Source organism: Brienomyrus brachyistius, chromosome 22 (genome assembly GCF_023856365.1).
Source record: "Brienomyrus brachyistius isolate T26 chromosome 22, BBRACH_0.4, whole genome shotgun sequence".
Lineage (NCBI taxonomy): Eukaryota > Metazoa > Chordata > Actinopteri > Osteoglossiformes > Mormyridae > Brienomyrus > Brienomyrus brachyistius.
In genome coordinates this window covers 12,550,764-12,573,478 of record NC_064554.1, presented here as the reverse complement: position 1 = coordinate 12,573,478, position 22,715 = coordinate 12,550,764, and the positions used below count along the sequence as shown (strand labels likewise).

Here is a 22,715-nt window from a genome sequence, read left to right as displayed (position 1 = left end):
TCACAGTATGAGTATTTCTTCAAAATTATCTATAACCTAATTACTTCACCAGTTTCTTCAATTACCTAATGAGTAATGCTTCTGGCGAGCAATCAAGTTAAAAAATGCTGTCAAACTTGAAAGTTGAATTCCGTACGAACTTTGTTATTACAGAACTATTCACTTTTTAAGAAATGAAGCTTACGTTGCTTTAATCTGGAATTTAAAGTTAAAATAACATCCAAATTAGTAAAATGCTAATTCTCTGGCTTGATCGCAGGCATGCGTTAACATAATCAGGTTTTCACAATTTTACTAAAGTTATGGAAATATTCTGAACTGTAAATTATTAAAAATTTTCACTGGTTCGTTGCAATATTAATGGGTAATTCACAGGAATTTAGAATAAAAAAATGCTTTTAAATAATTTTATTGCAAAATTATGTTATCCATATCGCAGGAGGATAAAGGATAAGAAGGTAGATTTAGCTAAGATCATTTAGATGTTTTTAAAATGAATTAACTCCATCTAGCCTCCTTAAGCACCGGATGCTTGCACCCATAAACATGGGGAAAAAAAATGAAATCAGTCCTCCACCATTTGCAGCTGCGTGTTTCCCGCTGCATCCATTCTCAGAGAAAATTTACATAACAACATGTGACATTAAGAATGCTTACAGCCACCGACCGTGACAGTACAAATTACAGTCATTTTTCATTACTTACTGCAAGGTGCACATCTTCAGGCATTCAGATTCGTCACATGCTGCGTGGCTTTCCGTGGTGAGGCAAGACCAGCATGCACTGCGCCACAACGCGCCCGGCAAAGCTCTCGTGAGGGGTGGTGGCAGGGGAGAGGTCACTGGGGGGAGGGGGGGGAGGGTGGGGGTGGTAGGGGCGGGGCGCAATACTCACCCTCCATAGGCGGGAATCGGCGGTGGAGGCGCTGCGGCCCGAAACGTGTTATAGACGGTGCGCCCTCGGCCTCGTAGGTGGCCCCCCCGGTAAGCAGCTGCTGCCGTCGCCGCTGGATACGGGAAGCCTGGCACTACAGGGGACATGGGGGGGGGGGGGGGGGGCATTCAGATGGGGATTCAACCTCACACCTCCAGCAGGGAGCTGTCTAGCCACTTACTGCAGGGAAACAGAGTAAGAACACTATGCCAGAGCTTATCACTGAATTAATATACTAACTTTCAGCTTAAACGTCCAACTAGCTTGCAGGACATAAATTTGAGACGATGGCTCACCTTATGTACTGTCTACTGTTAACTATTAACCTGGCCCCGCAGAAATTTCTCTTGGCTGCTATGTAGGTCTACATTTGCAAGTGCAACTAGAGGGGCTGTATATAGTGTCCAGCTATTTCTCAAAGACTGAAGAGGCAAAGGCACAATTTCCAAGGGTGGGATAACGCTTCAAAACATAACAACTGTCACTAAGAGGGCGAAAGTAAAGCAAAACACTGCCGGAAAATAAATAAAAGCCTAATTAAAAAAACAGTGACTGATACTTGCAGATAGCTGCAGGGCATCTAGTACACGTTTCAAATCTAGTCTGCGATATGCAGCGCGGGTCCACAGAAAGTAAACAGCGCGGCTATATTGAGCATTAATATTTACAAGGTAAACAGCTTGGATGATGCGCTTTCATTTCACACGGACGCCGGAGCGCAGGATGGCAACGCGTTTCGCCGGGAGAGACCAGCGAGGGGGGCATTAACGGGGGAGCGGAAGAGATTAAAGGGAGCAGATGTCGGCCACCACAGGAGGTGGGCTCGCCACCCACCCCAACTGTAAAGCGTACACAGCCCCTTTTATGGAGTCATTATTTTTCTCATTTGTTTTGTGTGGACGGTTCTCGGGGAGCGGCTCCATATGTCTCCCCTCGCGGGGGATGTGGGACCCCCTCGCACGGAAACTCCGTTCCACTGCAGACACCCCCATTTGACAGAAGCAGCCCCCAGCTTTATTGCATTTACTCACACTTATTACACTTGAACGTGGGTCTCGTTAGATCGCTGCTAAATTATCGCCGCGGCTAACTCGCATGCTTAGCGATGCCTTTTGCCCCCACGGCGAATCCAGTGAAATTTATCTGCGCCGAAGCAATTTTGCTAAAGTACCTCAGCTCGAGGGTGCAACAGCACAACTTCTACCTCGACTCATAGCCGCGATCCCGAGGTCAGTCCGGGTCTTGCTGGGGGAAAATGGATTTGGGACACATGGAAAAGTCAGCAAAGTCCATGAGCACATGGAAAACGGGCTCCGTGTTGTGCGGGGGGAGGGGGGCGCTGGCAGCTTTTCCACTTTGCGTAATTCTGCAAAATAACCGCTTTGCTAAGAGCATAATTTAGGGAGAGCCGACTTCAGTTCTGGCCACGCTGAAAAAAAACAGCACATATGCATATGTGTGTTTGTGTGTGTGTGAGAGAGAGCGTGTGTGTGTCTGAGTGTATGTCTGTGTGTGTGTCTGTGTGAGAGAGTTGTGTGGGCTTGTGTGTGTGTCCCTGTGTGTGTGTGTGTGTGTGTGTGAGGGCGTGTGTGTGTGTCTGTCTCTGTGTGTGTGAGAGAGAGCGTGTGTGTGTCTCTCTGTCTGTGTGTGTGAGAGAGCGTGTGTGTGTGTCTGTCTGTGTGTGTGAGAGAGCGTGTGTGTGTCTCTCTGTCTGTGTGTGTGAGAGAGCGTGTGTGTGTCTCTCTGTCTGTGTGTGTGAGAGAGCGTGTGTGTGTGTCTGTCTGTGTGTGTGAGAGAGCATGTGTGTGTCTCTCTGTCTGTGTGTGAGAGAGCGTGTGTGTGTCTCTCTGTCTGTGTGTGTGAGAGAGCGTGTGTGTGTCTCTCTGTCTGTGTGTGTGAGAGAGCGTGTGTGTGTCTCTCTGTCTGTGTGTGTGAGAGAGCGTGTGTGTGTGTCTGACTGTGTGTGTGAGAGAGCATGTGTGTGTCTCTCTGTCTGTGTGTGAGAGAGCGTGTGTGTGTCTCTCTGTCTGTGTGTGTGAGAGAGCGTGTGTGTGTCTCTCTGTCTGTGTGTGTGAGAGAGCGTGTGTGTGTCTCTCTGTCTGTGTGTGTGAGAGAGCGTGTGTGTGTGTCTGACTGTGTGTGTGAGAGAGCATGTGTGTGTCTCTCTGTCTGTGTGTGTGAGAGAGCGTGTGTGTGTGTCTGACTGTGTGTGTGAGAGAGCATGTGTGTGTCTCTCTGTCTGTGTGTGTGAGAGAGCGTGTGTGTGTGTATAATCCCCTCATATCTGACAGCAGCCCCAAACTTTATTTTAATGAGATTCATCCCTGACTTGGCTCTTGCTTCCCTTCCTCGGGTCCGGCGTCCTTCATCCCTAGCTGGGACCCGCATTCACGTTAGAAATAGACTGCCAATTACCCGAGGGGGGGGGGTGGGGGGGTGGGGTGGCCTCCTGCCATTGTTCGCTGCTGCTATGGAATCTCCAGCTGTGGCCATATTATGGGAATGAAAGACCCAATGAATCTTCCCTCATTTGTTTCTTTTAATGCGGCTACAGCTGTTTAATCCCTCTTCCTATTATAACACCAAACGCCCAATAAAGTACGAGGATCGGCCCACTGCCTCCTTTGCCGCCCCAGATTGTTTGGTTCCAGATGCCGTTATCATTTATTTATTTATTTTTTATTAGAAAGTCGAGATGATGGACGAGCGCTGACTGTGGTCCTGATGTCTTCCTGCACTATTATGCACCCTATGTTACACCGTTTCCCCTATAAGCCACCTGACTCCTCCATATGCTCTTACAGATACTGTGGGATATTTCTGTTCTGGTTAGATACGGCCCCTATTTAAATAGAATGATAAATAAAATAATATACACTTATACGCCAGGAACTGGCGTGGGCAAAGGCACCATTTGGCTAATTTCGGAGGATTGCAGACAGCATGCTCGCTGATGGATGATGCCTATTCCATCTTCCCAGGAAGTAAATAAACGGCTTTGAAAACCGCGTAATATGCAAAGGGATCCGATCCTGCTGAAGCCGAACGCTTACTGTCCTTTTTTAATCCGTAAGAGTCTTCACATCACAGATGTTGAAATCGCTCTCAGGTACCGATTTAACGTCATTTAAACACATTCCACTCCTTTTTCCCTGGTTTAATTAATAACACTTAGGCTGCCGTGAAGTCCCTAGAATGAATAACTACCCAACTCTACTCTCATTTAAACTATTAGTTTAATTATAGAACTTAACGCACATCTAATCAGAAAATTAAGCATTGAAGTTAAAAAATGAAGGTGATTAATAAGCATATCAGACAGTTTAATCATGCATTAGCCACTGGCTGCTGCTCCCCACCGCTGATCTGTGGGAGACTCCTGGGCCGATTGCATTGGCTGCGGAGCGACACTGTCACTAGGGACCCGAGTGTAAATCAGAGACACATACAACCCTGTGAGTTATGGCTGTTTGTAATATGCAAAAAAACGGCGTTATTCGGAGAACCAGAGCCAGAGGTGCGTACCCCTACACGTCAGAAATATCACGATATGTGGCAAATAAATTTAGTCTATATTGACAAAAAAAGCGTGACGATAGCCAATACGCCGGCCAAACGACACTTTTTAAATGCTAGGTAGTGGATGGATATCTCCAAGTGCATGGAAATTCTGTTATTAATTCTTTTAAGAGCTTATCCAGAGAAACTCTGGAAGCCACCCCAAGCACCAGGTTCACCCACGTTGGGGTATGAATCCATCACAGGGCACACATCCTACATTTACAGATATCACTCATTCCGACATGAGGGGTGGGATTTGAACCTCTGAATGCAGAGGTGTGAGACAGCAGTGCTACCCCCCCTGAGCCGCCTATTAAACCGGCATGAAATTAAGGTATTATTAAAATCATTTCGGCTTGGTGGCTGGTCGTGTTTTAGGGCGTTAGAAGATCTTCTGCCCTATAAGCATTCAGTCGTTCTGCAGTAGCAGCAGGCTGAGGGGCTGGGGAACAGGGCGCCCTGTAGCTCCACACGCCTCCTGCTTTGCATGGAGGGGGCAGTTATGACATCTGAACTGCTCTCCCGCCCCCGTCTCTGCATCTCTGAATATCATGCGATCGACCCGGGGATTCTTCAGGAGGTGAATTTCACACAACCACGCCCGAGCTCCGCATTCAGAGCACACAGGCACCCCCCCCCCCCCCATCCCCGCTGGCAAACCACCAACTGCCTAACCCTCCGTGCCTCCGTGGTACAAAGGAAGTTAAGTCATCCTTGGCTGCCATTCCGGGCTGAAATCCTACGGAATTTTCCAGGTGCGAATAAAAAAAGGATCTTAAATTTTTTTTTTTTTTTTTAAAGATATTTTTTCCACTTCATAGCTGTCCAGAGGTATGGAATAAAAAAAATCCAGGGCTGGACTCTGGCACCAAAAGCGTTAAACGGGACCATGATTCCCTCTCTGCACATGGACATTGACACTCAAACGATCGTTTGTGTGCAGAGATGCCTGCTAACGTGTCTCCAGTGCGTCCCGAGAGCTCGCCATGGGCCCGACGCCTTCACTCCCCCGCATTTCGGATGGCTGCCTTAGAGCCACTGTCTTTTAGATCCGAAACACGCCTCACCTGGCGCGTGTCTGCACCCTGGCCGACCCCGGGCGCCGGAAGCCGACCCAACCACGAGCCGTGTGGCTTTATCCTGCGGGTGCTCTGTGGGCAGCGGAGGCAGATGTCCAAGCGGGATTTAGAAGCGCGGCCATGTTTGGTTTTTCTCCTCCTAGGATATGAGAATTGCTCCCTCGGATCAGGTTCAGGCCACTAAGTTGATGGATTGAACGTTGAAAGTTGATAATCCCGATTTCTCCCAGGTTTCAGGCCCCCAGCTGCATGCTGCTCTATATACAGGTTAATTCTCTTTAGCTAATGACTGAAAACACTGTTTTTATAATAAAGGATGACAGACCTCTCTATCTGAGTTGCTACATTTCCCTTTTTGCTGGAGAATTTTCAGTCGATTAAGTTCCTTCACTGAGGTGTTTTCTGGGCATCCCAGAATCCTCCTGCATGGCATGTTTCCATGTCGCCCATTTGCTGCGCCTCACCTGCCCAATGTTCACTCTCCCTCTCCTCCTCCAACTCTCCCTCCACAAGTGCTCAGTGGATGAAGTGACTTATGTAAATTTGAGTGCCGTATAATACGAATATTGTTCAATTTTAGCCGTTTATAGCTTCTGCCGACACGTTATTTGAACAGAGCCGAGCCGCTGGACGTGATGTATGATGCGTTTGCGCCCCGCAGTGAAGCTCTGGCTTTGGGGGCGATCGCAAGATCTGTCATACAGTCACACGCTCACAGGTTTCGACGGTCACCCTCCAGACAGACTTACAGATAAGTTTGTCTTCCACCGTAAACAATACAGGTTCAATATTTTTAAAATGTTATGACACAATTTTCTGACAATCCAGTCAGAAGGATCTGCTTTAAAAGGCTCAGATGCTAAGAAAACGAATGATATCAGGCGCTACTGAGGGACTAACATCCGAGCCGAGGCCAAAACGAACCAGGCGGTGGGGGCATTTCCGGGCGAGAGGGAAGCAGGGGGGCACAGCAGAGACGGGGGCCAATCGATACCGTGCCATTTCACAATTAACAGATTGTGCACTGAATTAGGAAAACGATTGTCTAAAGAAATGGAAAATATTGATTTTAATTTACAAAATATATTCAAAGCCCCCTTGGTGCCCTTGTACAAGGTGACAATTAGATTTTTCTTCTCATTTTTCTGCATTGTTCCCAGAATCATAAAATCTGGATATTTTTCACCGTAATGGCAGGGCATGATTATGGCGGGGGGTGGGGGGGACGGATTAGGGTGGCTAGGGTGAGTAATGAGCTCACTGATAAAAGCTAACGTACCCCCCCCCCCCCATCCATCCATCCGCTGCACATTCAGGTTTATAAAGTCTGTGAGTGCGCGTGTGTGTGTGGGGTTAAGGTGTTTGTACGCAGTCATCCAATCGTTACAGGTGTCCTGCCCTTTCCACACAGCACAACAGCTGGGTAGGTAAACTTCAGGGCCAGGGGCAGCGCCCCTCTGAGGAGGAACGCAGAACTGCAGGTACATGCCCTGATCTACTATCCGCCCTCACTGCCACACCACCATCACCGTGGGGTCACAAACAGGGCAAGGCATTTTTAACACCTTATCTGGCCTGTGCTAATCCTCAAGACCCATCATTTACACGCGTCTGGATAAGCACACTGCCAGTCCCACCTCCTCGACCCGCCGTTATGGAAGTAATTAAAGCATCAAGTGAGCGTGCCGGCCTGCCATACCCCTGCCCCGTGGCCCCCGGGGGGCACGTCGATCCAGATGGTTTTCTTATCGCTCGCTAAAACTCTTAAAGGGTGTCATGTGCATTGTCACTTCTTCGTTTACGCTGGACTAGAAGCTGATGCAAAGCCCTGCCACATTCCAGGGCCGGAAAGGGGGGTGAGACAGAGAATTTGCATGAGGCATCACCGTACGAATGCAGTGACTTCACTTGCACAAAAACAACTGCAGTGTTCCTCAGTATGCGTTCTTGACCATACTTGTGTTCTCGTATACCCGCTTTACATCATATTCTACTACCGAAGACCAGTTCACATGCACAAGAACAGAAGTGCAAGACGATGGTAAAAATCCTCAGATGTCGTTCCTGCCCCGCCCCAAATATCAAGGATACATCAGTTGCATTCACGCCAAACGAGACCAATCCCATGATTCATTGCGCCCCAAGTTCATTCTTGGAAGGCAGGTTAGTAACACCAGTCTTGCCAAGACCACAAGTACGATCCTCTCGTTCTTGGTATTGAGAGACACCCCTGATGTTACCTGTGGTCAGACCAATGGCGATCGCACGTCTAGAGCTAAAGTTTTCTGCTACCTGAGGTGTTCGATGCTTAAATAACGCATGCTACACATAACAAGGAGGATTCCCCGGGATTGTCTGTGACTTACCTGCATAGAATTCTGGGCTGTAAACTGCACCCACCACGGGATTCAACTTCCAGCCTGGAGACAGAGAAACATCACCTTAACCACCACGTTCCTGAAATTCTGCTCATTTTTAACGGAAGGAAAACGACAGCCATCAAACACAGCAGAACTCTCCTGTGTGCCAGGGAATCGGCTCACGCCGTCAGCATATTCAGGTCATATAGAGACACTGGGCAGTCAGGGGGAATCCATCCATCAGATGCAAGGAAGAAGGTTGAGGAGACGTGTGATGGATCTCGCTCAAACTTTAAGTTCCTCTAATGGGTTCAGAAATCAGCCCAGGGAAAAATCCCACAGGATATCAGATGGTGTTCTCATTTTTCATCGACACTCTCACTCTCCCTCTTTGCCCCCCACAACGTTCCACGGGCCATCGAAGACAAGACGTCCATCCATCATGGAAGTATTAACGATTAAACCTCACTTTGCCAGGTCCATGGGACACAGGGTCGGGCCTTGGGGGGGGGGGGGGGGGGGCGTGGGGAGGGAGACACCATCCCTACCATCTGAGCAGGCTTAGGGTGAGACCCTGCGACAGTGACAGGTGGAAATCACCGCATCTCCCAAGAGCCTATTGATCAACCATGCCAGCTGGGAAGGTTCCTCATGTGATCATCCATCCGTCCATCCATCCATCTACATCTGGGTTACAGCCGACCTCCCAGAGAGCATTTAAGCGCTAAGGTCACCACTGCCACCAGCAGCTGCCTACCTGCCCTCTCCGGCTCAGTGACCTGAGGCTCTGAGCTGCTTCATCTTGGTTTATGGGGGGGGGCGGTGTTACTAAAGATGGCTTTCATTTGGGGAGGTGGACAAATTTCCACAAGGAGGGCGGTTGGGGAGCAGGGGTGCCGTGAAGATCCTTTTCATGAAGGTGGGGGGGCAAGTGTTATTTAAAAGCCTTTCTTGGGGGGCTTTTTTTGGCAGTAGTGTTTGTTACACACAGCCGACCCGAGAGCAGTCAGGAGCTGAGCACACTTTTACTTTACAATACTGCTCTTGGAATGACTTATGAATTAAATTTAAACATTTATTATACCTCTTATTAGTCTGTAAAAAGATAGTTACAAGTTTATGTAAGGAGAGAAATTCGAAGCTGCCTTAGTATATGAAATAATGGTACATTTATATATTAATCTTTTCTTAATATTAATATGTTATTTCCATAACACATTAAAATTCTCGGGCATTTTCAAATATCCACAAACGTCCAGGTCACAGAACTAGGTTAAACAGTAAAAAAAAAAAAAAAAAAGCCATCCATTCATCCATCCTTCCACCCATCCATTCATCCATCAATCCATCCATCCATCGGGGGGGGCAGCAGGCTGCACAAGGCAGGGGTACATCCAGAATGAGATACCATTTCATCGCAGTGCACATACACGCGCAATCAGATTTTGACATGCCGCTTTGCCCAGCAATATGTCTTCGACCTGCATGAGGAGATCTGCAGTACATGCGGAGAACATGTAGAAGCCCCACCTTGGAAGTGTGAAGCTACAATGCTGTCCTAAGCATTATGCCATTTTAACATTCAAATATCTCATGATATCATTTGTCAGGATTAAATCCATGGAACACACACACATTCGCATTAGGATAATACCGCAAAAGCCAACAGAATACACATGCGTTTGTGTGTATTTGCTAAGAAAAATCTCAGCTGTCGCTTGAGGGGTTTAGCTTAAACACTTGGCGAATCCACACCTTCTCTGTCCCAGAGTCCTCCAGGGCCACGCGTCTGATTTACGCTTTTAATTCTCTGCGCTTTCCCAGGATATTGGAGAGCCGAAGTGCAGACCAGCCTCTCCTACAAGACTCCAAACGAAGGTAAACTTTTCCCGCCATAAATCCATAATTCAATATACTGAAGATACTCAAAAGAAAGGTTCCCATCTGAAGGTGTTTAATTGCCCGTGAGCACTGATGGATGAGGAATATTAATTAATTAGCTCATTTGCCGTCTTTCAGGATACAACAAAAGACTCGTATTGTTTGGCTGTAGTGCTATACGATTAAAATGCATAAAACATGTAAATTCATACCCTACTGATTACAGCACATTAGAGCTCTGAAGCTCTCTCTAGGCTCTGGACTCATTCATTCACACTCCTAATTTCTTTTTTTTCTCTTACAAAGATGACTGACATGCCTGTTTCCAGAAGGAAAAAAAAAAGTGCTCATTTCACAAATGTAATTGGTTTAATGTGTTTAGTGCACTGGTGCATTCGTGTAGCTAATTAAAATGTCCCAATACCGAAACATTGATTTTGTTTTAGTGGAAAAAATATATTAGTCAGCAACAAGGGTGTAACTTTGGGTTGAGTATTGAGGGCGGCTTGAGATCTCCACCCATTTAGAGGGGACCAGGGAGTTGTACTTGGTGGTTTTAATTATTGGGGGGGGGGGTTACCACCCCCCACCCCTAATATACACCCATGGTCAGAATAACGATGAACATACTTATTTTCACACGAGTATGTGTGATCGATCTGTTCCTTGACTCAGTCCTTGGGAAATATCTGAACCCTCCTGAGCTGAATAGCAAAAAGAAACATGACCTGTTTTACTTGGGAAAATCCAGAATTATTGCACTCATTAATATTTTGGCAGAAAAGTCTGCACAGTTTGGAAAATGTTAGCATGCAGTAACTTTTACTGCCCCGACTTCATTTTTAAATGACGACAAATAAGCCCACGGTCTTTTCTGTACTGTTGTTTGGTTCTTAAGTCTCCCTTTTCACTTGTGTATTGATGACGTGAGACGGCACTTGGTTTATTTCTCTATCAAACTGCAATATTGTTACAAAAAATTGTGGAAAATAACTTCTACTTTATCAAATTTAACAATTTGTTTCACGTATGGGTCCAGATAGGCAATATTTATAATAATAATATTAATATAAATAATAATAATCTGGGGAGCTACTGGGTAGCAATGGTAAGAGTTGATGACCGATTGCGATCATCTACGAATGTCTGAAAAATCGGACCTATCTGATCGCGATCGACTGCTTAGCGGCCACTAGAGGCACTGCGGCAGAAAGCCGTGAGTGTGAAGAACCTGGATGTAGATGCGACTTTAACGACGCTTACGGTAACCAAGCAACTTAATCGCAGACTTGTCACGTCCCATCGGTGCCCGTCTTTAACATGCACGTCAAAGGAAACTCCGCCCACAGACAAGACGCTCATAAGCGGCTTGACGGCCGAGCTGTATAAAAAGTAGATTCTGGAACTTACCGTTTGCATAAGGGTTGACTGTCTTTTTATTTGTCATGACCCGCGCTGTTGCGTTATTAACCTAAACATAAAAAAAGGAAAATTAGCGAACACCACGTTCACTGCGATAGCCTGACCCAATTACGTTTTAAATGTGTAACGGCATGCATCAAACTAATCAACGTACTTATATAATAAGAAACAACAAAACAAGTAAATTCCATTTCACTTAAAAAGCAGTATCATATATCAATACTTAGAAAGACACACAGAGCAAATTAAAAATTGCGTATTTGCATTTTAAGAGATTTCCAAGCATGCGTCATCTGTTCATGATAGTCAAAGAGAAATCAGAAGAAGTGAAAACAAACAATAGCCTATATATGAAGGGACATGCAGTGGAAAGGGGGAAGGGAGACAAGGTACAAACATAAAAGAAAGAAATAAAAACAAAATGTCAAAAAGGACAAACAGGTTTAGCATTGTGCAACATAAACTATTCAGAATAGAAGTGTCATTGGAAAAAGCAACATTTAGCATTCAAACACTTGGAACAAGAGCCTTTATTTCATCGCAATAATAATTAAAAATAAAAATAAAAACTCATTCCAGCTGAAACCACAGCTAACAAAGGATAAAAGGGGGTGCATTGTTTAACACAATATGGAGTTTACAATCTGAGTAAGATGTGCACGACTCAGGTCAGTCCGATCAGTGCCTCTGAGACAGCTAAACGTACACTCAAGTACAGGCGTACCAATGTAAAACAGCATCAAGAAACTGAACAAGTCAAAAAAATTCACGTGGTATCAGAGCTTAATACGTGAAACGGCAGATGGACTTCTCCACTTACCATTCGGCACCATCGCCCGCGTGTGTATGTGTACAGTTACCATGGTTACTGAGTGAGGGCCCTATGTGCTATCGTTGGAAAGGGGGAAAATGAGAAGGCAAAATATGCAACATCTTACTCAAAGACTACACCACTTAATATTGGAATCACTCTAGAGGCTAAAAAAAATAAACCAGCTGAAGACAGTGTTGAATGGGAAACAGGGGTGACAATAATCTCGATACAATCTCTAATGACTTTTTGGTCAGCGCTTTGCGTGCTTTTAAAAAAAATGCAGAGAAGCGTGAGTCAATTTTGAGGGAAAATCGGCAGCCCAGGCTTACTTCTAAAATTTGGATGCAGTTCTTGTTCGACTTATAATCGTCTCCTGAAAGTATTCCTTGCGATCCCAATTAACACACGTTACGAGGATTTTATGCCCTAGTTACACGCCACCGCATATCCCTCATCAACCCTGTAATGCGCTAACTAATCATAATTATACAATCGCTGTTTTTTTTGTTCGCTTTGGAAGTTACTGCACCCACATTACTTTTAACATAGGAAAAAAAATCATAATTTCATTTATCTTTCTCAAGGTTGTACACAAATCATAACCAACTTAAAGAGCTTAAAGTCAGTAGTAGGAAAAAGCCTAGATCGACTCGCTAAAGTAAATAAAGAAAATGAATCGAGAATTAATATATAGACCTAAGAGTCACCTTTTGCATATAAAACATAAAATAAAGTTAAAGAAAGAAACCATGAGGGAGGGAGGGATTTGCACGTGAAGAGACAGACAATGCGTCCAAAACAAAATGACAGTGAGAGCAGACATTTATTAAAAACGATGAGAAGGGAAACATCGGTAACATGCACCTCTATTTTACGGCCTTCAACCACCGTGCCGTGTAATTTCTCCCTGGCCCTGTCCGCATCGGCACTATTTTCGAAAGTTACGAAACCAAATCCCTGCATGCAGGCGGGAGAAGGGGGAGGGGGAGGGAGAACAACATGCACATTATTAATTCAATCGCCGACCAAAAATGCCCGAGCGCTCCTCAGACATCGCTACTTCACATTTCTGCCGCTCTCCTTGCACTGTACATGCAGATTACAAAAAGCCACACATGTGAGTGCCTCATTAAATCGGAACCCCTGAGAAAACCAGGTACTAAAAGCAAGTAACATCTCCCAAAAAGTTGTTAAAAGCAAAAAAATACCTGTAACATGTCATAACAGAAGAAAATAAACTCTACTGAAAGAAACAAATGGAATCGATATAAACACTGTGTTTGAACACAAACTTGTAAGACTGCAGTAGACAAGCCAACGGAAATTAAAACAGTCATTCTACATGCATAAATATTTTAACAATACAACTTAACACAACCGTAAAATATTCATATACAAAAACAAACCAAATCATTGAAAGAGAACTTAGGGTTGAAAATGAATAAAAACCAGATCTAGCCATATTCTTGTAGCCATAAAGGATATAAAACACAGACAATCAGTGTTAAACTATGTAAATATTTACAGTTGACAGGCAAATAAAACACATTAACGGTTCACGTTATAATTCAGTGTTTATTTCCTCTAAATACGAGGATCATTAAAGAATCAGCTAAAGATTATCCTATACCCTAATTAAAATCAGACACATATATGCTAGGAATGTGTTTACACGGTCATTTCTAAGTAAAACAATTCTGATCTGTCATCATCAGTTCCTGATACTGATCTTTCTACCAGATTTGTCCCATTTAAAAAGCACTTTTACTGCCTCACTGACATCGAGGTGACAGAGCATGCGGAAGATGCGGATGGATCACGTACCTTGGATCCTCGCTCATTAAAAATTATTTCAACATCTAAGATTTTGCCGAATTGCTGAAAAGAAACAGGGAAAAGAGAAGTTCTCACTGAACGCGAAACAGAAAAACACCGTAGACACTCATGTTGTTCGATTAAACTTCAGATGTGTGTATGTTTCCCAGACTCGGTTTGGCTGACATGTTACTTTTTAATGAAAAATGTCACCTCAGTAGAGGGACCCGCACAGATTCAGTCAACGGTTCACACAAGTTCCGCTTTCTGTACAGCCATGCATCCATGGCTGGGCGAGCATACGATTTTAAAGAAACGCTACGGGAATGAACGCCAAATACATATTGAGCATTTTCCCTCGGTTCTACTTCCCGTTGCGTCAATCACAGCCAGCGCGTGATGGATTCATACATTTCCCAGCGGGAATTTTACTGTCATTTACCGTAATATTTAGCCGTTCACAGCGCCAGGAATTCACGGGAAACCGAGGATTAATAACTGTGCCTTTTAATAAGCTTTTAATAGCCTGCCTTTTAACGTTTCATCAATTATGAATGGTGTTGTTACACATCAGTCAACAGAAGATTCATTGGCAATATGGGGTGTGGGTCTGGGAAAAAGACGAAATGTTCTTCAGAGTGTGTAAATATATTGAGATTTCGATATAATGACATGCCATAAATATGAATACAAATAAATGTATAGAAAAATGCAGAGGGTATTTTTTTATTACGGACCTCCGTGTTTGTCTAAATACTTCTCCCCTCCCACCGTCCAGACACCCTTAAACGGAGGCGCTTACGCCGAACATCTGCCTGAGGTCCGGGTCCCGGAAGCGGAACGGGATGTTGGAGACGTGCAGCCGCTTGGGCTGCGTTTTGCTCTCCGTGTTGTCGGATGACTGCGTCTGTTGCTGCCCATCGGTCTGTGCTGCGTCGTCTGTCTGCTGGAGAGGAAGAGCATCATGATGATGACTGATAATCACAAGTGTTGTTTCACTTAAAGCAGAAACCACAGCTATCTCGCCTTCGCACGCCTAATAAGTTTGGTATCATCTGGTATTAATTCCAAACCAAAGATACTATCTCGTTTTTGTTCTGTAATTCCGTACAAAATAACAACACGAAAGTCTATAACAAAGTAATGACCTGAAATCACATAGCTACGCTTGGTGTCATACACTGACGTGAAATATCGTTCACACTGGTTACAGTACAAATGAAATGTAATAAATAGAATATGAATACTGAGACAAATAAACATCATATAAATATTACATTTAAAGACTTGAACATTTAGACACAGACAAAATAAATAGTTAACCACCTGATCGGTGCGGAAACATTTGCCACGTACGTTTGATATGGAAGCGGAATGGTGCAACGTATAGATAGATGTCGTTTCAGAGTTATGAGTCTAGACTGATTTGTGCTTTTAAAATCAGCTTAATGGGAAGCAAGGGAGCAGAAGGTGAAGCACTGTGTGTGCACGTGAGCATTCCCTAGCTAGCGGGATAACACCGAAAATGAAGCATTTCTGTCATTACAGGAGATCCACCTCAGCACTCGTGTGCAGTCACATGATCAGGGTGGCAATCCAGCCGCACTTTTTCTCACATTCACCTATCCAAGGTCTGTGGCTCGCCTCGGTTAAACGTCAGCGCATTTTACAGTGTTTCAGAGAAAAGGAAGACCCTCCTCTGAGGACCGGCCGCCCGTGACCTCGCCTCAGCTGCGCCCCCCCCCCCCCCCCCCACGAAACTGCGGCCCCAGGTACGTTTCCACTGAAGACCTTGGCAGTAATCAAAAACAAAAAATACAAAAACAAAGTTTACAGTAACATACAATAATCCTAGAGGTTTGGGTTCAATCCAAGAAAGGAAAAGGGCTTGAAGGAGCCATCGTCATGCCACTCCACACTGCTTATGGTCAGTGAAGTCAGGACAGCTCATCACCATCTAAGCAGTTCTGAACCACCTGTCTGAATGGACCGGAACTGCCTATGCACATTCATATAACATTTATTACAAACTCCCTTTGTAATGCTATTAATACTAACACTTTGTTACTGCGCCTTACTGCAGAACACCATCAAATACTTTCCCTGACATTCTTTGCACTGATACTGTTGTTGTCTGTTATTAATTGTTGCCGTCTATTGAAATCTAAATGCCCTTTTTACTTCTAAATTTGTATGTTGTGGTCCTATAAACCTGTAACATAGTCTGGGGTTAATAAAGTATCCAACTTCCATGAATGGACACAGCAGTGATGCTGCTGTCCATGTGGTTCACAGGGCCCTGGGAGAACCACGTCTGAGACACAGGGCCCTGGGAGAACCACGTCTGAGACACAGGGCCCTGGGAGAACCACGTCTGAGACACAAGGGCCCTGGGAGAACCACGTCTGAGACACAAGGGCCCTGGGAGAACCACGTCTGAGACACAGGGCCCTGGGAGAACCACGTCTGAGACACAGGGCCCTGGGAGAACCACGTCTGAGACACAGGGCCCTGGGAGAACCACGTCTGAGACACAGGGCCCTGGGAGAACCACGTCTGAGACACAGGGCCCTGGGAGAACTACGTCTGAGACACAGGGACCTAGGAGAACCACGTCTGAGAACCTCCTCAACCACCTACGGACTGATACGCCGTTTCTTCGTTAGAGTTGATTCCAAAGTCACCCTCAGGGCACGTAGACACACGTCCCAGCCTATTGTAGTTCGCTTTTCTGCGAACTGTCAGGCACAGTCGTTTAATTAGCAGCTGGGCTGGGCAGCTCGACTGGAAACTCGGCCTGAGCTTGGCGATACTCTGCTCCTCCCGGCTGCAAAAACAAACGGCCGAGGCGAGCGCCTGCCAAGCGGCGCGGGACGCTGGGGTGGCCAGGCCCGAATCCGAAAGTTCAGTCAGAACTGCGGCCCAGTTACCGTAGCAGTGAGAAAGCCACTTCCATTTCAGGCTGAAAAGACCCTGGGCATCAGACCAATGAAAACACAGGGTCCTCGTGTATGATATGTATCTGGGAGATTCACGGTTCAGAGCATCTCTCAATTCTACCAGCGCAGAGGAGTCAGTCTAACAGAGCTTTGCTGTATAAACGGCCTGAGGAGACTACCTAGGGGGGCTGGGGGTCTCGCTGTTGCTGGGAGAGGGAAGGCAGACGCGGGGCCCGGCCTGCTAACCACTGCAAATCGGGTCTGTCCATTTAAACCATCACAACTGGAGGGGAGACGATGAAGAGAGAGGGCAGTGAAAACCGCTCCAAACACACTAAGGTTTCAGACATTAGAAGCGTCTGAAGTTTCTCAGCCCCGCGGGGACGTCTGCCCAGTTCCTAATCAACTGCTCTCGGCGATGCCCACCAGCAAAGAGGGCAGGTGTGAGCCCATGGTTAGGTCCCCGGATGCGGGGCACGGCACGCTGATTAATAAAGCACGCTGATTAATAAAGCATGCTAATAGGCTCAGAGAACATGCATATTATATTTTCCATGTGAATAACTTATGACCAATAAAGGTTAAACATGTTCATAATGAAAAATCCAAAAGAGAAGTGTTATTTATTTTGGATATGAGCTATGATTAAATTCTGATTTTAAATCCCTTACCCAGTAGAAGTTTTAGCAAAAACTTCACGTAAACTAATACATTTTCCACGATGGCTTATTTACAGGGTCGCGGGGAGCTGGGAGCCCATGCCAGTATGCAAAAGCACGCACATGCAGGACATGCGTAGCTGCAGCCAAGTATGGAACCCACAACCCTAAAGGTATGATGCTGTGCTGTAGTTTTACTTTTAATGTACGCATATGGAAATGCATTAATGATATACAGTTAGTCTATTTGCTTCAATACATCCATCTTCCAGCTTCGCATCCTGAGCAGGGTTGTGAGGTGCTCTAATACAGTATATTAATATTACTTTAACTTGCGTTAATGTCAGTCTGGAACGGGAAATTACCCCTGTTAATCAGCGACCCCCGGGGCTCCTGTGAGACACACCCTGCTTTCCCCTTTGGGGAAGCCAGGTTTCCCTTTATTAATGCTGCTAATATATCAGCTCTGCAGGGTTTACAGGCCTTACAGCAGCTGCTGTCACACACTTAACACCCTATACCTGCGAGCCGAAGAGTGTCATACCAGTGCTGGCCACTGCCAAGGTGTGGCACTGTTTCATGAGACGAAGGTCCCCGCTCACAAACGCCCCTCAGCTCGAGGACCCTTAGCGGTGCACGGCAGGGCCGGCTGAGCGCCTGAGCACTGTGCGTCTCCACAGGAGTGCTGTAGACACAGGCCACCGCTGCGCCAGGGCTGCGACGGACAGGAGGCATGCTGGGAGAGCGCGGCTGGCGGTGGCTAATGGGGGGGAATGAAAGAAGGCGCAGGGAGGGCTGCCAGTCGTATGTCAGCTGCTCCTGCTGCACCGAGCCCTTCGTTTAAGTCAAGGCATTAAAAGTGTGGGATTATCTCCACTCGCATTACCATGACGGAAAACACGCCTCACTGCCAGGCTCCTCCGCTCATTTTGTCATTTATAGTTCCTCATTTCACTTCAGAACTTTCTGGATTTTTTCTTTTTCCTGGGGGGGGTTAAGCAATAGTAGCGGATCAGCCCCCACCAGTGGTGGGCAGTAACTCGCAGGCACCTGACAGGCTCGATGGCGGTTTTCTTCCGTGTCCCGTTGGCGTCTGTTGGTGGATGAGTTCTAGCCGATTCCGCTCCCTCCCACAGCAGGACCGGGCCAATTTATTCTGCCCCTCGGAGCTCTCGGCCACAAATGGCCACTGCCGTTGTTGAGATTCGAAGACTGATTTGGGCTGTCGGACTCACGCAGAGGGAGAGGATCTTTCTGGGCTCTATATATATATGTCTATGTATGCTCATATTCTGCCAGTAATGGGCCAGAAAAGGCCTGATGGGGAGAAAGTGCCTTAGGTGTCTTTAAAAATAGGCAGAGAGCTTCGAAACTCGCAGCACACAGAGGTAATGCGAGGGCCATGCGCATGTCCCGCCACCACAAACACGCACTACAAACTCGGCAGCTGCACTGACCGGCACGACGGAGGAGCTGTTTAGGATTCACACCAATTATCCATCTCAATGCATCGCATTCCTGCAAGACTGTAATGTGTCGTAACAGGGAAGGATGCACCATCAAGGTGAATTAATGATGATGTCATCAAGGTTTTAAAATGGTTTCTGTGTGCATGCACAAACGCATGCACACACGCATGCATACACACACGCATGCATGCATGCATGCACACACACATGCACGCACGCATGCACACATATATAAAAGTCCATATATTCATGTCTTTATTTTGGGCATATCCCTTATCCCACCAATGATGACCTTAACTCCTACCCGGTCCTAACTATAACCAGAAATAACTAAAATATAAAACAAGACTTTTGGTATTTTTAGTTTTTTGATTGCAGTCACAGATTTTTATAGAAGTGAGTTTATCCTTGTGGGGACCGAAAAAATGTCCCGCATGATAAACAGTTACAGGTTCTTATCACATTGTGGGGAAATTGGGTCCGCACAGGGTAATTTTAACAAACACACACACACATACACACAAGCACACATGCACACACACACACACACACACACACAGATTAGGTATCTATATCTTTGTGGGGACTCTATTCATTTCCAGGGGCATAACCATAATCCCAACTATGAAAACCTGAATGCCTACTCAGCCCTAACCCTACTCAGCCCTAACCCTAACCCTACTCAGCCCTAACCTTAACCATAAAACCTTTGGCATTTGTAGTTTTCTGACTGCATTCATTGATTTTTTACATGGCAGACCCTGAGCTGCGCAGCCCCGGCGACTCCCTTGCCTAATTTCACCAGTGTGTTACATATCCGTTTCCTCTCTTCCCACAATGCACTGCTATCTTCAACTCCTCCAGAGAAGAGGTGTGAAGTCTGCCCCTGCTCCACGCTGAGTGATGTTTTCCCTCCATGCCTGAACATGGCGTTTATCACAACAGGCAGCTGGGATTAAAATGCTCTTGCTAGTGTTTACTAGACAAGGAAGAAAATGGGTGAACGGGGGCCAGGCCCTGAGCATTCTGGGAAATGCAGCTCACATTAAGTGTAGGAGTCTAGGGAAATCACATGGGGGTATCCCCAAAGACCATATTAGCCATCTGCTGCAATGAAGGAGACTCCTATTTTGTCACATGCTGTTTTACTCCATTCTTACTGGATGAAAGGTATATAAGCAGCATCAAACTGGCTTTACTGGAAGCTAATCAACGCTGGGGGGGGGGGGCATCCCTTCCCCCCCCAAAAAAAAGGTTCACGCTGTTAAGGTGAGCATTCAGGTGCTCGACTACTCACTGCGGTTTTCTTGCACCACGCAACCATTCACTTGTCAGGATGTGATTTACGGCATGACGAATAAAACACGCCCCCTCCTCCCCGCCGGAGCTGCACTGCTGCAATGCGTGGGAGTTGCAGCGAAGCGCAGCCGGCCAAGAACGCAGCGTCGTATCTGGCAGTGTGGGCCAGCGGCCCCGCCTGAAATGCAACGAGGTGGCGCACAGAAGCTAAGAAAAACGCAGAGGTGTTACGCTGGCTCTGCGGGGCCCACTGAGGCCCCGCCCTCGCCCTAGGGGCCCCACCCGGCCGCCTTCGCTCGCGCCACACAATCCCCCGCAGAAATCACTCTGAAATAAATCTTCACACTGCAGGCGCTCCTCCACGGAACAAAACAGAGAATAATTCTCTCTGCTTGCGCAGAGAAAGTATCTCGCTTGTATTATTATAATCTGACAATTTCCCCGGCTGTGTGCGCGGTGAGCAAATGAAAAAGCCGCCCGGTTTTCTGTCGCTTTATCCGCGCTCTAATGGACAAACCGCATATTTTTTAAATCAAGATAAACGCGTAGCTACTGCGGGCCGCGTCCGTCCGCTTGACCTGAAATCTTTAGGAATATAAACACTCCGCAAGGCTCCCAGCGTCCTCTATTTCCATTAAACGCACAATCTGCCTCACTTATCTGTAATAGGCAGGGAGGCAGAGGGGAGGCTGGCATTTATACAGCGGGGCAGCAGCTTAGGAAACACGGAGAGATCTTGCACGATGTGGAGTCGGCACAGAGGTATTGTCCTTAACCAGCATCACCGCGGTATGGATTTGATCTTAAACAAGAGAAAAGCTTTAGTTTTCCCCTAGAAAGAGAGGCCTGCTTGGAAACACAGGCACCGTACAGGGCAACAGGAAGCACGGTGTCTGCATTCCTAACCTTAGCTGTAAGGATCGCTTCATTCTCCCTGCTATTTTTATCCCGCTCTTTGATCCCGGGCCATCCGACGGCAGATTAATTTTCTTATAATATGTTTTTAGCTGTGATTCATTTAGCAGAGTTGGTCGCATGGCAACCAAAAGCCTCAACGGCATTTCGTTATCATCGTTAGAAAAACAATGTTAAAAGCCCGTTCAGCTGTTTGCCGATGGTCGGTGATGGTCAGGGCCGGGCGGCTCTTCGTTTGGGAGACCTGCCTGGGGTCTCAGAGTGTCACAAAGGTCCTGGGTGACGGGGCGTTAGGCACATTCATTACATCAGGTTAACATTCCTCCATTAGCTGCTCACGGGGCAGGGGAATGTGTGCCAAGCTGAAGATGGTCTCCAGCTCCTACCTCCAGACCCTTAACTTAATTCAGTCCCTGCAAACAACCCCCCAGGTTTTAAACCTCAATCAACCTCCCCAAAAAAACCCCACAGATCCTGTCCCCAATTTAACCCCCAAACACCCCTCCCCCAGAGCTGCATGGTGCTAACCAGAGAGCCCCCCCCCCATGCCCCTCAGCTGTAACACTTGCCAGCAGCACCAGTGGCAAAGGAGGAAATAGGCAGTTAGCAAACAGGGGACCCCATACTGAGGGGTAATTACGACCCGATGGTGCGAACGAGTGCAGAGCCCATCTCATGGCGAGAAGCTTCCAGGCCGCATTAATCACCAGGTATACTGTGCAGGGCCGTTTACCCGACCCAGGCGCCGACCGTGAGTGGCTATGGCTGCCACACCTCAGACACGCTGCTTCTCCATCACCAGAACTCAACAAGCTGCGCTTCCAAACATGAAAAAAATCTCTCATGGCATGAGTCAGGACCCAAATACCTTGCGGTACTGTGTCGTATCCCAGGGAAAGAACAAAATCCTCAAATCATACACTCCAAATACGAATATCACACAGTACTAATCCCAAGAACTTTGCACACGCAGGTCACCATGAATGAGGGTACGACTGGGGCCCTCTAACCGCTAGCTGGCAGTCTGCATCTGTATCATGGGGACAGACAGCTGGAGTGCAGTGTGTGTTTCACTGCAAGATGCAACTCATCAGAGATGGGGTCCGAGTTTGATGCCCATGTCACCATGCAAGTGCCTCTTAAGCAGTTTACAATTTGACATTTTCAGAGGAAGGTCATGTGGTCAACTGCTCACCCCAGTCAGGGAGACTGGAGCAGCTTTCTGTATTTCCCAGAATCCCAAGTTATTAAAATGGCAAAAAAGATGAGTCACGCATCACAATGTTTTTCTGTCTGCCCCGACGGCTGCTGAGGTATGGCATTTTCACCCGACTGGTGTTTATGTCTGAGAGCGGCTAAGTTGGGGGGGATCTTTAAGACCTGGGGCCTTTGGGGGCACTCTCAGGAAAAGGGGGGAGGGGGAGGATAGCAGATCATTGGCCAGGCTGTGGGGTCGGGGGATTATGCGAGAATCTCGGCATGAAGCAAATTACTCGGTGATGGTGAAGTAGGGGGATCCCATCAGATCTCTATGCATCTGTATACCGGGGACCCTGTGTCGCTTAATCA

At 46.6% G+C, this 22,715-nt stretch overlaps 1 protein-coding gene across 11 annotated transcripts in view; it reads right to left on the bottom strand.

Moving 5' to 3' along the window:
* The window catches only part of rbfox1 (RNA binding fox-1 homolog 1), a 178,011-nt gene that overhangs the window by 18,614 nt on the left and 136,682 nt on the right, over window positions 1–22,715 (bottom strand). For 10 of the 11 annotated variants that reach the window (XM_048990438.1, XM_048990439.1, XM_048990441.1 and 7 more), the window contains 6 exons: window positions 14,668–14,811; window positions 13,875–13,928; window positions 12,915–13,007; window positions 11,225–11,285; window positions 7,940–7,993; window positions 895–1,027 (listed from right to left, as the gene is read on the bottom strand). In XM_048990438.1, coding sequence (XP_048846395.1) covers window positions 895–1,027; window positions 7,940–7,993; window positions 11,225–11,285; window positions 12,915–13,007; window positions 13,875–13,928; window positions 14,668–14,811 — 539 coding nt within the window. The remainder of the gene's footprint in view (window positions 1–894; window positions 1,028–7,939; window positions 7,994–11,224; window positions 11,286–12,914; window positions 13,008–13,874; window positions 13,929–14,667; window positions 14,812–22,715) is intronic. The other variant, XM_048990433.1, reaches the window with a different exon arrangement.